At 51.2% G+C, this 15,803-nt stretch overlaps 2 protein-coding genes across 12 annotated transcripts in view; one reads left to right on the forward strand and one right to left on the reverse strand.

The window, feature by feature from the left end:
• Positions 1-2,709, forward strand: part of AGK (acylglycerol kinase) — an 80,691-nt gene extending 77,982 nt beyond the window's left edge. For 2 of the 4 annotated variants that reach the window (XM_042926719.1, XM_042926728.1), the window contains exons 15-16: positions 770-854; positions 1,913-2,709. In XM_042926719.1, coding sequence (XP_042782653.1) covers positions 770-854; positions 1,913-2,050 — 223 coding nt within the window. In that variant the 3' untranslated portion in view covers positions 2,051-2,709. Of the gene's footprint in view, positions 1-75; positions 855-1,912 lie in introns of those variants that run through there. The other 2 variants (XR_006199294.1, XM_042926737.1) reach the window with 2 other exon arrangements.
• A 62-nt stretch (positions 2,710-2,771) lies between these two features.
• The window catches only part of DENND11 (DENN domain containing 11), a 45,624-nt gene continuing 32,592 nt past the window's right edge, over positions 2,772-15,803 (reverse strand). Inside the window, exons 5-11 of one of the 8 annotated variants that reach the window (XR_006199270.1) lie at positions 14,410-14,548; positions 13,312-13,443; positions 12,934-13,084; positions 12,227-12,295; positions 10,326-10,540; positions 4,413-4,531; positions 2,772-4,249 (exon numbers count right to left, since the gene is read on the reverse strand). Coding sequence is in view for 6 of the 8 variants with exons in the window: in XM_042926703.1 (XP_042782637.1) it covers positions 10,345-10,540; positions 12,227-12,295; positions 12,934-13,084; positions 13,312-13,443; positions 14,410-14,548 (687 nt within the window). In the remaining 2 variants the exon portion in view is untranslated. The other 7 variants (XM_042926703.1, XM_042926718.1, XR_006199268.1 and 4 more) reach the window with 7 other exon arrangements.

A 15,803-nucleotide genomic window follows, 5' to 3' on the forward strand; every position in this document is an offset into this window, starting at 1 on the left:
AGTCATGATGCTGTGCATCATTGCCGTCCACATTTTCATCGGCAGCAGTAACACGGTTTCCTTTGGTCTCTACAGGAAGTGAGATTCAGTCATGTCCGTTTCCTCTGGGTCTCTGAATAGAACATCGTGAAGCTGCTTTAGAAACCTCTGAAGTTCCGTATACTAACGAATTGGTTATCAATTAATGATAAAGAACGGACTAACTTGGATTAGCTTGTGCTCTCTCCACTGACGGTGACAAGCTCTCCAGGGTGTATGTGCATGAGGCGGAGTGTGTGGTCTGCTCGCTGTACTCCCAGGTAGATGGCGGTATATGCCAAGTGGTCTGTTAACGTGAATATAGAGCGTCCCCAGAACTGGTTGTTCATATACATCTATAACAGAAATGTCTCCTTTAAATTAGAATAAAGATATTTTCTCCTTAAGTAATGATGGACTCACAAGTATCAGATAGCAAAAGTTTAGTAAGTTCCCTACAAAAATTTCAATTCGTTCTAACTTTTAAATGGAGGATTTTTAATAGCCCAAGAATTAGGTACAAAATCACTCCATCCTAACTTGCTGCACCATTCTTTTCAGCAAATTAACCTTCTCAATCTAGAATATACCACACGGCTAAGCAAGAATCAGTGTGGGAAAATTCTTCGCCGAACCCCGCGGTTCATCCTGTCACGAGCCCGTCTGTTCACTCTCAACAAAAGAACTTGCTGTGCTCCGGCAGTCAAGCGCAGTTGCCGGTGCCCAAGTGTGCTTTTTCTTGTACCGACAGAAGCAAAAAGGTGAGGGACCCCAGGCTGCGGGCGGCTGGCACCGAGTGTCTCCAGGCCAGCCAGTGCACCCTGCTGCTTCCTGAGGTGAGCGGGGGCGGGGGGCTCTGCTCCCCCAGCTCTGGGTTGTCTTGGTCCATCTGCCTTTCCAGTGCCAGACGCGCACGTGGGCGCCTAGCATGGGCTGAGGGCACTTCGCCAGGCTCTGGGAGACCTGGGGAGCCGAGAGCACCCCCTGCCTGCGTCGGGGACCGGGACCGAGGTGCGAGGTGCGGGCTTCCCGCAGACTTCCGGTGTTTTCAAGCCAGGGTTGTGTAAAGCGACCTTTGTGGCTCCTCAGCCTTTATTCTTCCCAGTGTAAAGTAGGCAGAGGCTGCCATCACAGAATTTTCTAGCTGGCAGACACTCCTCGTGGATTCTACCTTCGCATTTTTTATAAAGGATCAGGAAACCACTTTGGGGATGGCAGTAAGTTTTTCTGTATTATAAAACGCCAAGCTTAGAATAACCCATCGAAGTGGGGAAAATGTTAGGAATATAAATTACGTAGTTACTCTGTGAGTAATACCTCAGGAAAAAGAGTTGCTGCAGATGGCTTTGGCAGGCTTCGTCGTCCCACGGCATTCAAAAAGGATTGTAGGTAAAACAAGCTGTCCCCACCGGGGGTGGCACCACAGTTTCAACATAGCAAATGTGGAACTAAATGCACAAATTATGGAAGGTTCTGTAGCATCTGTAATATTAATATTGCTGTGCTTTAGCTATAAGGCTAATAAGCAAGTCCTCCAGAAGAACCATGCAAACCATCAGGTGGACAGAGTGGTTTTCCTAGGTCATAGAACGTTGTTAAGTTTAGGAATTCCTGTACGATGTGGCAGGACCCCCGTATTTTAGTAAGTATTTTAAAATCCTAACCTTGTTTCTCGACTCCCAAAATACCCTGGGAAGAGAGAGAAGCCAAACAAGGGGAGGGGTTGAAAAAAAAGAGCTGGTGGCCGAATGCAGACATTTCCGGAACCAGCACCAGTAAGAGGCAGTGACACGGGTTTTTTTTTTTAAAGAACGGGAGGGTAATTCCCTGCGCGAGGGTGACGTTGTCCGGGGGCTGCGGGGGTGAGAGCCGTTGCGAATACTCTTCTCCGCAGGGCACGGGGGGCTCTTTCAGCATCGACAGCGAGGAGTACGAGGCGATGCCCGTGGAGGTGAAGCTGCTGCCCCGGAAGCTGCAGTTCTTCTGCGACCCCCGGAAGCGGGAGCAGCTGCTGCCGCGCTCGGCCCAGTGAGCGCCCAGGGAGCGGCGGCACCCCCGGTGGGACCAAAAGGGAGCAGAGGCCTCGGCAAGTACCCGCCCCTCCCCGCCGCGCATGCTCCTCCTTCCGTGTGACCACTGTCCCCCTCCGTGGCGCCGTCCCCCCCGGGGGCCCGCGTGCGGTGGAGGGAAAGGGGCCCGACCTCGCGCCGGCCCCCAGGTGCAGCCGGGCTTCTCCATGGGTGCTGCTGCTTTCTGAGCTCAGATTCGAATGTCGCTGGTCTCCGTCCTCCCCTCAGTCCAGAAACCTGTGAGGTGTTTCCCCCTCAGCCGCGATGCTGTAAGATACTAGTTTGTATTATTTTTTCCAGTAGCGCTTAAGTATTGGTTTGCATGAGAACCACCCGGGGGTGCATGCTGAAAACCTAGCAACTCAAGCTGGGGGTGGAGCCCCGGGATCTGCATTTCTAATTAAAAGCCCAGGTGCTTCTACTCCATGCGGTCCCCCAGCCTTGCTGGTCAGTGTGGTAAAGCACACCAGCCACCGTTCACGCACCCCTACGAGTATTTTGGAAGATCGTGTATCCCTCACACTTTCTAGATATCAACTGAAGAGTTACCAGTATGTGTATTTCCTGGTGTCATGTAAATATTGGTTATTTTAAAATAAAGCTGTTATATCACTCTTTTAAACATATTTGGTGCAATTTAAATATACAGCAATTTGACTCTCATCCTCCATTTACAAAAATACACGAATAGGTTCTTTGGTTATTTCTATACACTTTCAGCAAAGAATGCTATCGTGATCTATTTTCATGCTTGAAATTTTATCACTTGCCCTATTTTCTTGCCAACAAAAAATATAAATGGAAATTCTTTAGTGTTAACCCAGAACTAATATTGTTTTCATCCATTTTATTTCAGTAATTTTTTAATTACCAAAAATGGATACTATAAACACTTCATGAGAATGCTCTTTATCCTAACGAGTTGAAGAACACATGTTACTTACAGCTTAGAACAGGACTCAACATCATTGATATTCCTTGTTCTTTATAGATCTAAGCACATAAGCAGAAGAGACGATTCTAATGTCATACATACAGTTCTTCGAATTCCTCTGGAATTACATGTCAAAAATTATTAATGCTCTTCCTTTAGTTTGTTGAAAGCAGAAACCAGAAACTGGCTGGTTTGAGAAGGATTTGCTAACCAGGCTTTATAGCCCTTTACGTTCAATACTACCATTGGGATTTACCTTTGGTGCCCCTGAGGTTTTCAGACTCCAGAAGGCGATGCCCAGGTTGGAGGAGATGTGAGCCTTCCTCTTTGTAAAGAGGAAACAGGAGTGTAAAGGGGCAGATGGGCAGGCCTTGGCGACAGGCACATCCTTGGGCAGATCAGTTTTAGGACCGTATGTATGCCTGTGCCCATGAGGCCCTTGGAGAGTGAAGACTAATGCTTCAAAGGATTACAAAGCAGCTACAAAAAGCTCATGAATGAAGATCACAAAAAAAACCAAGGCTTACCTGTTCAGCTCTGTATCCTTCAGAGTGGTGTTAAAAGCTGTGCTTTGGCCTCCAAAACCCTGCAGTGGAAGGAGGACCCACACCCTGGTGCCCACAGAGGGGAGCAGGGATGCTGTGGGAGGAGGAAAAGTTTGTGCGGGAGCGAGGAGCATCTTACACCTTCTTGGTTTTCTGATAAGACTGTAAAGGACAAGCCCAGAAGCCGGCTCGCTCCCTCCCTGATCGGCTACCAGCATGTGTATTTACTTAGTGAATGGGGTCCTTGCAGTGAAATAGTGGGATTTCAACTGGGGAAGGATATCGAATAGATTAATATCTGTATGCGTTCTGAAATCTAGGCTCCCTGGTGTGAATTTTGCCTTCTTGATTCAGGCTCTTTCCTGTGAGAACGTGGTTTCTTATCGTTCATGCTCTGGTTCTTTCCATGGTCCTGGAGCAGAACATCCAGGTGAAGGACACTCCTGTTAGGCACAAACCTTTTGAAAGGCGAATTTTATTCAAAAGCCAGATTATTTCTAATACAAATCCAGATGCTTCCTGGCACGCAAGTCTTTTGCTTGGTGCCATGGCTGGTCTGGGCACATGGCTGTCGTGACTGCGTGCAGTGCTTTGTTTACACACGCAACAGATTCGCCGTGTTCTCACCCCATCCCTGGGAAGTCGGTACCATCATACGGTCATGTGCCTTGGAAAGCAGGAACCTGGCGTTGAATACAGCATCAGTGATGTTAGGAATTTTACCCTTACACTAACTCCCCCAAAGGTTAAAAATGAAAGAAAACTTAAGTGTGTGGGTGTGTATATGCACGCCCAGTCCTGGCTCTTCCGGACGGCACGATTCTTCCCAGCTTTGGTCCCCATTACCTGGAGGATGTTCATGCAGACCGTGGCCTCTAGGAGAACAGGTACCAGGCGCCCCGGTTGCTCTGTCACTGTGACGTCCGCATTCAGGTTCTGCTCATACACTGGGCCATCCCTCCTTCCTACCACAAACCACATTTCTCGGGCCAGGGAAGGACTGAAACGCACACGTTCATGTTAAAATGTGAATTTTAATTGTAAAAATTGTTTTCTGTAAATATAGTTATATCAACCTCTCTGCACACAACTTGGTTCCGATATATACAGATATGATATACACAGATGTTATTTGTACCACAAAATCATTAAAGAAACATTCACTCCTCGTAGCTTCAGGATTAACACCAGCTTTCTTTAGGGCATTAAAATCATTACCATCAAAACAGAAGAATGTACCTATGCGACTAGTATTCAGGGTGAAATTTATCAACTGTCTTACTAGCTTCATACTATGAGGTCAAGAATTTAAACAAAAATAGATTCAGTGTCTCTTATTGCTAGAACTCTTATGCTGGGGTATTAAAATAGGGGTTTGACATTTAAGGCGACAGGGAGGCTATGTTAATCCTAACTTGGGAGAAATAGGAAAACCATTTGTCCAAGGCTACAACCATTCCTTTTTCAGAAAAGGTTGACTTCCCAGACCTATAAAAAAAAAAAAAAATTCAGCCAACAAGCTTGGGTAAATAAGGAGGTTGATTTTCTTTTCCTCTACTCTGTACCCCTGAAGTGTCCTAGCTGGACTGCTCAACAGCACAGAATTCATACCTTTCCTCATTATGGTCTTTGTGGGCACTCGAGTCAAACTATTCCTGAGGCCGCCTTCCAAGTTTTTGAACACTTTTTATCTTCATTTGGCCTAAGGAGGTTTTCACTCCAACATCAATGAAATCTATTTGCAACCAGCTAACTCTATGACCTCTCTGGGGATTTTTCATTTTGTGGATCCTCCCTGGCTAATTTCTAAGGCCCTGCCCTACTCTACCCCTGCATTCCCCAGCTGTCTTTAGAAAGCAGACTAAATGTATCGTTAGTCTAAACACGCCTTCCAAAGCCAACGTAAGTAATTCACACCTATCCTTACACTACGGTAAGTAAATAAATTTTCTGAATTTAGATTACGTTACTGATAAAAGCCCATCCTATGCTGAGCTTCTGGAATAACTCTAAAGAGGGCTTCCCCCCGGCCCCCCATCATTGTTTGTAATCACTAGAAAATTCTTACTTCCTTTCTAAATGAGCAGTTTTACCCAACTGCCCCCGTCTTCCGGCTCCAGAGAGAAAGTGCCAGGCAGAAGACCACGTGGCTTCAGGAAGAGGCCTGCTAATCGGCCTCCTCACGTGAAGCAAGAGTTTCCCTTGAGGTCGCTGCCCGTGCCATCCTCTCGAAGACCCTCCCGTTCACCTCCCAGAGAGCATGGCTAAGGCTCCCAGCACAGTGTCCTTATTCACGCTCAAAGACGAATAATGACACTTCTATGAGGTTTCAGTTGCTTCCAAGTTACAAAACTTGTTTCTTCCAGGATTCTAGTTTTGAGATTTTCTTCCGTTTCCACATCTGCACACTTAATTCATCACATAATAATATCGACATAAAAATAAACTCCCATTTCTCATAAGAAAAACAGTAACTTAATTCACAGTTAGCCTTTCTCCCAACACTCAGTGCCCTAGCAGCTCCTGGGAACAGAGGTATATTAGTCATCAGATGGAATCTTCGAAACCCACGGACTCGGGGGTAAGAGGAGCCCTTGACCCCTTCTCTTCCCCTACCTGAAATCAGAGAAGGGTCTTCCTGAAACAAGAAGGGGCAGGTGGGGGCCAGCGGAGGTAAGCCCCCCGGCTCTGGAGGAGCCTCACCGCAGGGCACGAAGTGCGGGAAGACCCTGGGGCTGGACCTCAGACCCTGAGCCCACTAGTGAGGAACTGGACAGGGAGGTGAAAGCCCCCGCATGACGTGTTGGTCCCCATGTTGACTTTCCTGCCTATTTCAGAACTGGCATCCTACGAAGGAAAGTTCAGTGTCAAGCTGAACGTTGTCTTACAATTTTATTCGACGCCCTCCTGCTCCTTTACCTTTCCAAGTATGATCTGTACGGGGACTGGAGAAAACATCTCAATCCATTCCCTGGGCTATGCAGTTTCAGGGGGAAAAAAAAAAGGTCCCTGAGGTCCCTGCCTCTTCTCAGAGGGTTGCTGTCCTACCATTAAAACGTTAATTCATGACTGCCCTTTACAAAAGCTTCCCTGAAGGCCTCGGTTTAAAGGTGAATCATCTCATCTTTTTACTGTGTTGGAAGGGCTTTCAGTGGATCAAGACGAATAGCAAGTTCGTCCTCGTAGCCACCGGAATGAAAAACAGCGATTCAGCTCGGATTTCTCTTTACTTTTATCTTCCGGTTAAAATATCAGGGAGTTACACTGATAAATGCGTCTTCACAGGTGGTATTTAGAATGATCTGTGCCCTGTGCTACACTTCAATTTCCCATCTTGATTTTCACAAGGAGCAAAACAAGGGAAGCTATAGATGCAAATTCTGGGCCAAGTTATTTCTATCATTACCAATGAATTCGGCACCCCTCCCCGGCCGAGTGGAAGAGGTGCCGTGCCGGATGGCGGCTGTGGGAGGCGAGAGCCTTCTGACTCACGGCCGTCCTGGCTGCCGGAGGACCGTGCAAGGCCCCAGGTGGCACAATGATACTGGAACAGACACCGGGCCTAAGGAGTGCTTCGTGCTTGTCTAAAGCCATAGTTAATTCTACACAAATTGGCCCACCCTTTTTGCTCTCGTAGGAGATAAATCCTACTGTTTCTGACTCCTGAAGAAAGAAGCCTAAGCCAGAGGGCAACCAGACATTCTCCCCATGGCTGACTATTACCATCTGCCGAGCCTGCAGAATTGGAAAAATCCACCTAAATGGGCCTCTGTCGCATTTGGCGGGACGTCAGTAAACCCCAGGCCTGGGTTCTTGGTCCCACAAGGAGTCCTGCCACCTGGTTTTTTCTGCCTTGATTCAACGGTGGCAGCAGCCCAGGTGTCTCAGGTCAGCAACGTTTCCAGGTGACCACATGGCTCATAGCATGGCATTAGACCAGGCTGAGAGTTCTCAGAAGGACCCAGCCAGCTGAGAGGAGGCAGGGGAGGGGGTGAGGTTCAACAGCACAGAAGGGCAGAAGGCTACCACGGGTCCAGCCACCCCACCTAGGCTTCCAGCTCTGCCCCAAGGGTCGGTGGTAACCATCCCCGCCCTCCAGAGCTTATTGATCTACGAGGCGGTGAAGAAGAACGTTGACCAATGTCTTCTGACCGAAAGCAGAAGGGTTTTAAGGAAATAGTTCAACAGTGACAGAAAAGCTGGTCCACGTGGCTTCTAGCTTCTGCAACTGCAGGGAGCCCTGCCGGGTACCTCACTCTCCGGTTCCCCTTGTAGAGAAGGGGCAGCCGCTAACTGGAGACACTGGGGAGAGGACAGGGGGATGGAAGCAGGGGTGGGGGACAGAGCAAGTCTTCCAAAGGGGACCTCCGTATGACTGACTACAGAGCGACGGGGCATGTTGCTCAGTCAGCCAGAGGTGCTGTGCTGGGCTTCTGGCTGATAATGACACTGGCAAGGGAAGGACGGCTGGGTCTCCTCACAGAGGGAATACAGGGCAGGAGGGGGAGCAGTTCTGTCCTGGGGTCAGCTGAGCCCAGGCTCACTCGTATTATTCCCCTCCGTGCCCAGCCCCCAGCCCCCTGCCCGAGGGTGAGGGGGCGGCCCACAGCCGCCAGACAACCGCCTGGAAGAGTCTGCAGCTAAAGGGAACCCAGAACCCCGACCCGCCACGCAAAGGAAAGAACAGAAACCTTATTTTCACCTTACGACCTTTACATGAGCACTTATGAGCTTGGAGTTACAATTCCACAGAAACACAAGTGTTTGCATGCAGAAGGGCGCGGGGACGGACGTGCTTTAAGATAGTCCTTTCCAACAAACCCCTCAATTCCAGAGGAAGGGGGCCTGCGTCCACCAAGAGAATCCGACCTTTCCTGCTTCCGATCGACCATCCCCCTAACTTAGAAAACCTTGAGCCTTCAGATAGCACTAAAAGTCACCATGACTTGACCCAAGTCCGAAAGGCTGCTCCTTCCCCAGAGACAAGAGAAGGTTGCTCTTCAAGGAAAGAGGCGGCGAGGCTTTTTTTGTAAACATCTATATTACTGAAATGGCTAAATCCACACTGCAGAGGAGAAAAGTGTATTAGTTGTACAGTTTACATTTCAATGCCCAAACTTATTTATATATTTACATAAAAGAACCTACTTTGATTAATCAATACGTATTTGCATTTTTACATGTGAATTTCTTTAGTCGTGAATCCCCTATCATGGAACTACAGTGAAAATATTTTTGAGTAAAGCAGTGAGCCCTGAAAAGCTGTAAGACTTGTGTGCCATCCACTTGAAAGTCATTTCTCTGCTGTGTGTAGTAGCCTGGCTGGAACCTGGTCACAGACATGAACACACGGATGGCTATTCCAGTAACAGAGCCAGGCAAGAAGATCGAGAGGGAAGAAAGTCACCAACAACCCAGGAGCCCAAGTCAAAATCCTAAACTATGGCCAAAAAAAGCCCTAACCTCTACTCACAGGAGCTGGCTTCAAATACCTACGGTCTCACCTAAGTTGGCATTCCTGGAATGCACAGCCAAAGAGAACAGGCAGGGACCCACAGGAGCCGTCCCACACCAAAACATGTCACGGGGACACAGGTAAACTCATCACTGACGCTCGGGGGTTCCAACCACTTCTCTAGGTGAAGGCACTATCAAATTTGCTCTCCAACAAACGTGTTCTGTCTCTGGCCCCAACTGCTTAGCTCAAGGACTGTCAACTCTGCTGGCAAGAAATCTGTTTGTGAGGGCCCCAGACTGGTACACAGTCTTGTTCCATGCTTCAAACTCTGAGTAACCAACTCCGGATTCTTGCTGGAATATGGAATCCAGTGAATCTCTGTTTTGATCCCGAGGCTCTGCTGGTGATATGTCCAGAGAACTCTCAGAGAAACATCTTCTGCTCTATCCTCTTTGAACCCCAACTGCTCTACCTTTGGTGGGAACAAACATTGCTCTAAGAGCATAGTTAGCCCTTAAAGGAAGCTCAATTGTAAAATGAATTTGCTTGCAAGCTCCAGGGCCATCCCTGAAGGAGCGGGATTCAGAGAAAGGAGGAGTTTTACGTTGAGTGGCCACCGTTAATTTACTCTGAGGAAAGTTTCAACACTTCAGGCTACAATTTTACTTTCCAGCTGGCTGGTAAGAAACCTCTTCTTGTCATTCTGTCCTTAGAGAAGCTCATGCTTTGTGACGGCAACATCCTCTTGTTCCTCTTTGAGGTCTCCACTCACGTGAACAGAGAAGACAGATTTGCCCCAGCAAACAGGAAAAGGGATCTGATCCCAACACTGGACTCCCGGAACTGATAAAACACCTCGAAAGGTCATGAGCTCTAGCTTCCACCTTGAGGAGATGCACGTACAAGGCCACCCTGGACAGAATACCGCAAGGGACGAACTCCTGGAGACTTTCTGAACAGCCCACCCCAGTGTTTCCGAGCTCAGCCCGCTCCCAGTGACACATGGCCTTCACCACATCCCCTCAAGTCACTCGACCAGGACGCAAGAGAAGCCACTCGGATGACGCCTATGACAAAACCCAGGCAGTAGCTCTGGGAGAAAGTGGTCCATTCCAACATGGCACCAGGGCAGGGCACAAAACCAAGGTGGTCTCATCTTACCACTAGGAAGGAAGGGAGAAAGGAGATTGCAAAAAATCACATTTGTTGGGAAGTATAAACCATATTCCTTTGTGTCAACTTAATAAAAAAGGAGGTCCTTGGGGGCCCAGTGTGAACTCCCCACATGAGGAGCGGCTCACCGGTCTGGGCTCACTCTTCCTATGGGCAGCAGGGGTTGTCAATGACCAACATGACGTCGATGCCATAGGCCTCCAGCAGGTCCATCAGAAAGCTCCGGTCCCCTTGGGGGTCTAGACCCATGCCCCGGGCGTGCTCAGCGGTCAGAGTTTTGTCTTGACTGGCGGACACCTCCAACAGAGTCTGAAATATCCGGTTGTTCTGCTCTAGGAAAAACCTGTGTTCACAAGATAAGACACACGGAAGGGAGGGCAGAAAAAAAAAAAAGGGTCACCAAATAATCCACACATGGGGAACCAAAACTACATTGCTTTAATATGCTTTTAAATGCTTTCAAAAATAGAATGATCTCTAAAAAAATAAGAAAATTAGGACCAAAGTTCAAGGGTTACTAAAGTGACACCAACTTTAGCAAAGAAACCGCTAGCATTAATCATGGCATGACCTGCAAAGTCCCCAAACTTGGGGACTTTTGGCCTGCCTGCCAAAAACAAACTTTCCTATGGAAGGTTACTACATACACTGTGTTCTTTGTTCTGCTTAGTCAGAAGGGGAAGAGAAAGAAAAGAGAAAACCCTAAAAAAATCCTGATGATCCAGCTCTGAGGTCAAGACTTAAACGTGAGAAACTAAAATTCACCTTCAAAGCCCCGGACAGGTCACTGGGGCCAGCAGCACGGACGAGCCTTAGCGGGGACAGAGCAGGGCCCTGAGAGGCTCTCCAGCCTGAGAGCCACCACAGAGCACGCCAGGCTGTGGCTGGCCATCCACAAGGAAGAGGTGGGGCTCGGGGCTGGGGCAGGCACGGGGATGTCTTGTAGCTACCACAGCTGGGAGTGAAAGGCCAAGGGGCCGTGGAGCCCCACTGTAGGCACCAATACTGCCCTAGCTCCCCACCACCCTCCGGTATTTCTTTTCCTTTGGTTACTTTTTTTTGTGTGTCGGGGGGGGGGAGGGGGGGTATTATACACAGAGTGTGATTTACGTGTCACCGATTTATGGTGCTACGTAAATTTATGAGCCATGTTCAGAAAAGGCGTGAACTGTCTAGACTTTTCAGATCTATTCCAAGGGGCTCTCAGGTTCCACCAAGGCATCTAAGTGCCCAAAGAAGTTCTAACTGCTCGTGAATTTCAGGTGCAGTGGAACGCATCAGACCCTGAGGAGCCTCCTGGATCATTTCCGAAAACTTGTACCTCTCAGCATCGTGCATGGGTGGGGAGGTACGCTTTAGTAGAATCCAAGAACTACACCTCTGTTGAAATGTCCACATTAAGTTCTCAACATCCAAGCCAGAGATGGTTCTCGCTGAAAGTGCCATGTTCCTCACCCCGACCCCGGGGCCTGGGGAAGGAAGTCCAGACAGGAAGCCAGGATAATTGGTTTCCGTTCCAATCACAGTTCTGTTCGCCCTGCCGAGCGCTGTTTCACAAGCTGCTCAGAAGTTACATAAATGCTGTAAGGTATGAAGACTATGGCTCCTGCCCCCAACCACGAACCAACATATCTGGGGGCAGGGGATTTCATTAGGTTCAAAAGTTAACATTTCTGATCGTCCCGTAACACTGAACGCAAGGAACTCTTTATTCGAGCGAAGCAACGGATGAGAAGCCCCCGCACCCTGCAGGGCAGACGCTTCTGGGCAGTGGACATCTGGATGCACACGCTCAACGGAAAGACAAAACATCAGGACTTCCGTTTTTCTCTTCCCTGTCCGCTGGGTGTCCCCCAGTGGCATTTAGGGCTCACGGTGGACTCCACACGGAGCCCAGCTCTCAGTGTACCCGGCAGCGATAAAGGCCATCCCTGGCCTGCCAAGCGTGACACGGGAGGGGTCGAGGCCCAAGGCGGCGAGTGCTTAGGGATCCCGGGAAGCCCCACGACCGCTGCCCGGGCTGACTTACAGCACAAAGAGGTCCTCCTCACAGGGGGTGTAGTCGTCTTCCAGCTCCTGGGAGTACAGCAGCATCTGCCTGTGGTGAAGGAGGCCCCCGTCACACTCCGGTGCCGTCACAGAACCCCGGACATCGGCCAGGTCGTGGGTCAGGCACCTGCACGGGGCGGGCGGCCCCTGCCCCCGGCCCGAAAGCAGGGAGACCGGAAGGGAATCAACGGGCCTTGGAGCCAAAGCCCCCAGGGTCCAGGGCCAGCTCTGCCCCTGGGTGACCTCAGGCAAGTGGCAGTCTTTCGTAACTGCCCCTAAAACAGGGATAGGGATGGTGATGGTATTTATTTCGCCACCGGTACCAGGGGGTGCCGTTTACTTTACGGGGTAACCAAACTCCTGAGAACTGCGGGAGATGACGCAGAGGCAAGCTGCCAACACTGTGCTCGCCAGGTGCTCGTGCTCTTCCCTGGGCCTCCCCGGTTCCGAGCCCATCAGCCAGAGGTCACCTCCACACGCTCGCTGCCCGCATATCAGGCCAACACGCCAGGAGCCCGGCTTCGTCCGCCCCAGGCTCCCCTTCGTTCCCCATCTCCCGTGCAGTCGGCCGGCCCGGCTGAACTGAGAAGGGCAGTGCCCCGGGGCCGTCTCTCTCAGGGTGTGCTGGCCTTGGCCGCGCCCGCCACCCCGCGTGGGCACGCACGTGCCGGGACCGGCTCCCACTACCTCTGCTCGTTGAGCCGCCGGTACTTCTCCCGGTCGGCGCTGTTGATCCTCAGCAAGGGCTGCAGGTGGCCGTGGTGCGTCTTCACATTCTGGTTATCCACGTAGACGTCGTACAGTTCCCGCTTCTCCTCGAAAATCTTCTCCGTGGTGCCTGTGACAGCCAAGCTCAGGGTATGGGAACCCGGAGGCCATCGCTGAGAGGCACCAGCCCAACCCCACCGGGGAAACAAGGGGTCCGGGAGCCCCCGCACTGCGAGGAGAGGAGAAGGGGCCCCCGGGGAGCGAGCTGGAAGGCCAGAGCCTGGCTTCTGGCAGAGCCGGCCCGGGGAGCCGGGGCAAGGATGTGCGGGCGGGGTGCAGGGAGGGCCCCGTACTCACAGGCCACATAGGACACCTCTACCTCCAGGCTCTCGATGTCGGCCACGTTCACGTAGAAGAAAGGCTTGGACTCAGGAATGGCGCCCCCGATGCCAGGCAGGGAGACGTTGGCCAGGCAGCAGCAGCAGTACACTGTGGGACAGGGGAGGTGAGAGAGGAGTGTGGCCCGCCCCCCTCGGAGCAGTCAGCCTCCGAGGACGCCGCGGAGGGCTTGGCTCTGCGCTGTCCCGGCACCGGAGTCACAGGAGGCTCGCTCTGGCATTCTGAGGGGTGGGACGGGGGCACGAGCCTCTCGGGTCCCACAGCGGAACCGGACCTCCAGTCACGCCAACGGTGCCTCACCCCCTCCAGCTTCCAGTGCGCAGCTCACCGCGTCCCGCTTAGACTCTGGCACTGCTGACCTTCCCCCATCTCCGAACCCCCGCCTGCGATAACCCCTGTTTCTCCCGGCTCCCTCCCTGCTTCTGATGGCCCCACCGCAGTCTCCTCTGTCCTGCACCTTTACTGCTCCACCTCCTGTGCCCGCATCACCTCCCTGCACTCGCGCTCTTCCCGGGTGACGCCATCCGTCCCGCGGTCACTGGCACTCCACACGCCGGCCTCGCTTTCCCCCCCAAGTCCTGACCCACCCGCACCAGCGCCTGTGTCCACCTCACGGAGGCCTCACAGCAGACACGCACCGTATTCAAAGCCAGTGCTGTCATTCCACCCCCTACTCCTCCTGGACCCTCATCTGGTGGCCCCCCCATCCTTGTCATCCTGGACCCCTCCTCCATTACCTCACACACATCAGAACCTTCCAACCCAATCACACACCAACTCTTGCCAAGTTTTCCTCTTTACTGTATCAGAATCCCCATCTCCTCTCGCCACCTACCTCTTACTAGACCACGGATGCGTCCCCCAACCAACCTTCTTCACGGCCGCCAGGGCCCACATTCTAGAATGCAAGTCCGGCCCTGGCATTCCCAGGCTGAAAACCTGGGACCCTCCTGGGACAGCCCCAACATTTCTGAACTCGGTCAACAACGCAAAGACTCGAGCAGTTTCTGCCCTGAGAAACTCACGACACGACACCCAACCTTGGTGTTTAGTTACCTCTATAACATACAACGCCCACAGGAGGGGGAGAAAATATCAAAATGCGCTTTCGAAGTAAGGCAAATTTCCAAAGGATGAGGATCTGTTCTCCAAAGAACTTGATAAACTGAGACATGCAGCCGGCTGGGTGAGTGATCTGAAAAAATAAAGGAGAGGAGAAGAGCTTGTTAAAAAATGTGAAAAACCTCCCGTGCAGATGTGTGCTAACCACTCCCCACACCCCTGCACCACAGACATCACAAAGTACAACCAACAGATGCATTAAGGGACGGTTACTTCCACACAAGATGGTATTTTTCTCTAAAGTCTCACCTTTATGCTGGGTTTCGATACTGCAACAGCTCCCCTGATACAGTGAGGTCTGAGTTTAGGGGTCATTAAGTACTCAGGAGAGAGAGGCACAGAGGACACAAGGCTGAACCTAACTTTTGAAGAGTCAGAAAAGTCTCTGAAATGACAGTACCTCTCAATGAGAACATCCAACTCGAAACCATGATTGAGCCCTGGAAGGAGTACAGTGACGAGCCAACGGTCTCATATCAGCTCCCCAAGTACTCAGGGGCCCGCTGCCGTGTGAGGTGAGGGGTTGTGCAGGCAGGAAGACCCACGCCCCCTGCCCCCTCCCCGGCCTGACCACCACTGCACGTCGGGTCCAGCCTCTTCCTTCTCGGTAACTGCAAGAGCCTATCGGCCCCTGCAGACTGCTTCTAGGAGCCCTGAGCCAGGAATACCCCAGAAGCTCTGACCTCAGAAAAGCTGAATTCCAACCCGGCTCTGCCATTTAGTAAGGGAAGGCCTTGAGAAAGTAGCCAACTTTCCGGTTCACTTTCCGCATGCGAAACGGGGAGGCCATCCCATCCCTCACATGGCTCTCCAGGATTATGAGACAAAACACATGAAATACACAGGAGCCGATGCAACAAATAAATGCGCAGCGTCACTTCCAAGCACAAGTGTCAGAAGCAGTATCGTTCACCACCCCTGGGGGGCGCCGATGAGAGCACTTCAGAGGAGCGGTACCCACACCAAGGCAGAGTGCTGGGCCTGCTGGCTAGGAGACCTTGAGACACGCAGCACCAGAGGCTCCCTTTCCCAGGCAGCACCCCAGCACCACTGCCTCTCAGTTGTCCCGAGTGGGCAGAAAGGCTGCCCTCCGCTGAGGGTCCCTGTCCTGCTCCTGTGCCTACCCCTCTCCCAGATCTCCAGGGGCAGAGGCGCCGAGCCACCGCATCTGGTCAGATTCCTACAATCACAATCTTTCACAAAAGTCCAAAGGTAACGACCCAACATTCACTACTAGGTATTTATCCAAAGGATACCAAAATGCTGATTCAAAGGGGCACATGTACCTCAATACTTACAGCAGTGTGCTATCAACGGTAGCTGAACTA

This window comes from Panthera leo, chromosome A2 (genome assembly GCF_018350215.1).
Source record: "Panthera leo isolate Ple1 chromosome A2, P.leo_Ple1_pat1.1, whole genome shotgun sequence".
NCBI lineage: Eukaryota > Metazoa > Chordata > Mammalia > Carnivora > Felidae > Panthera > Panthera leo.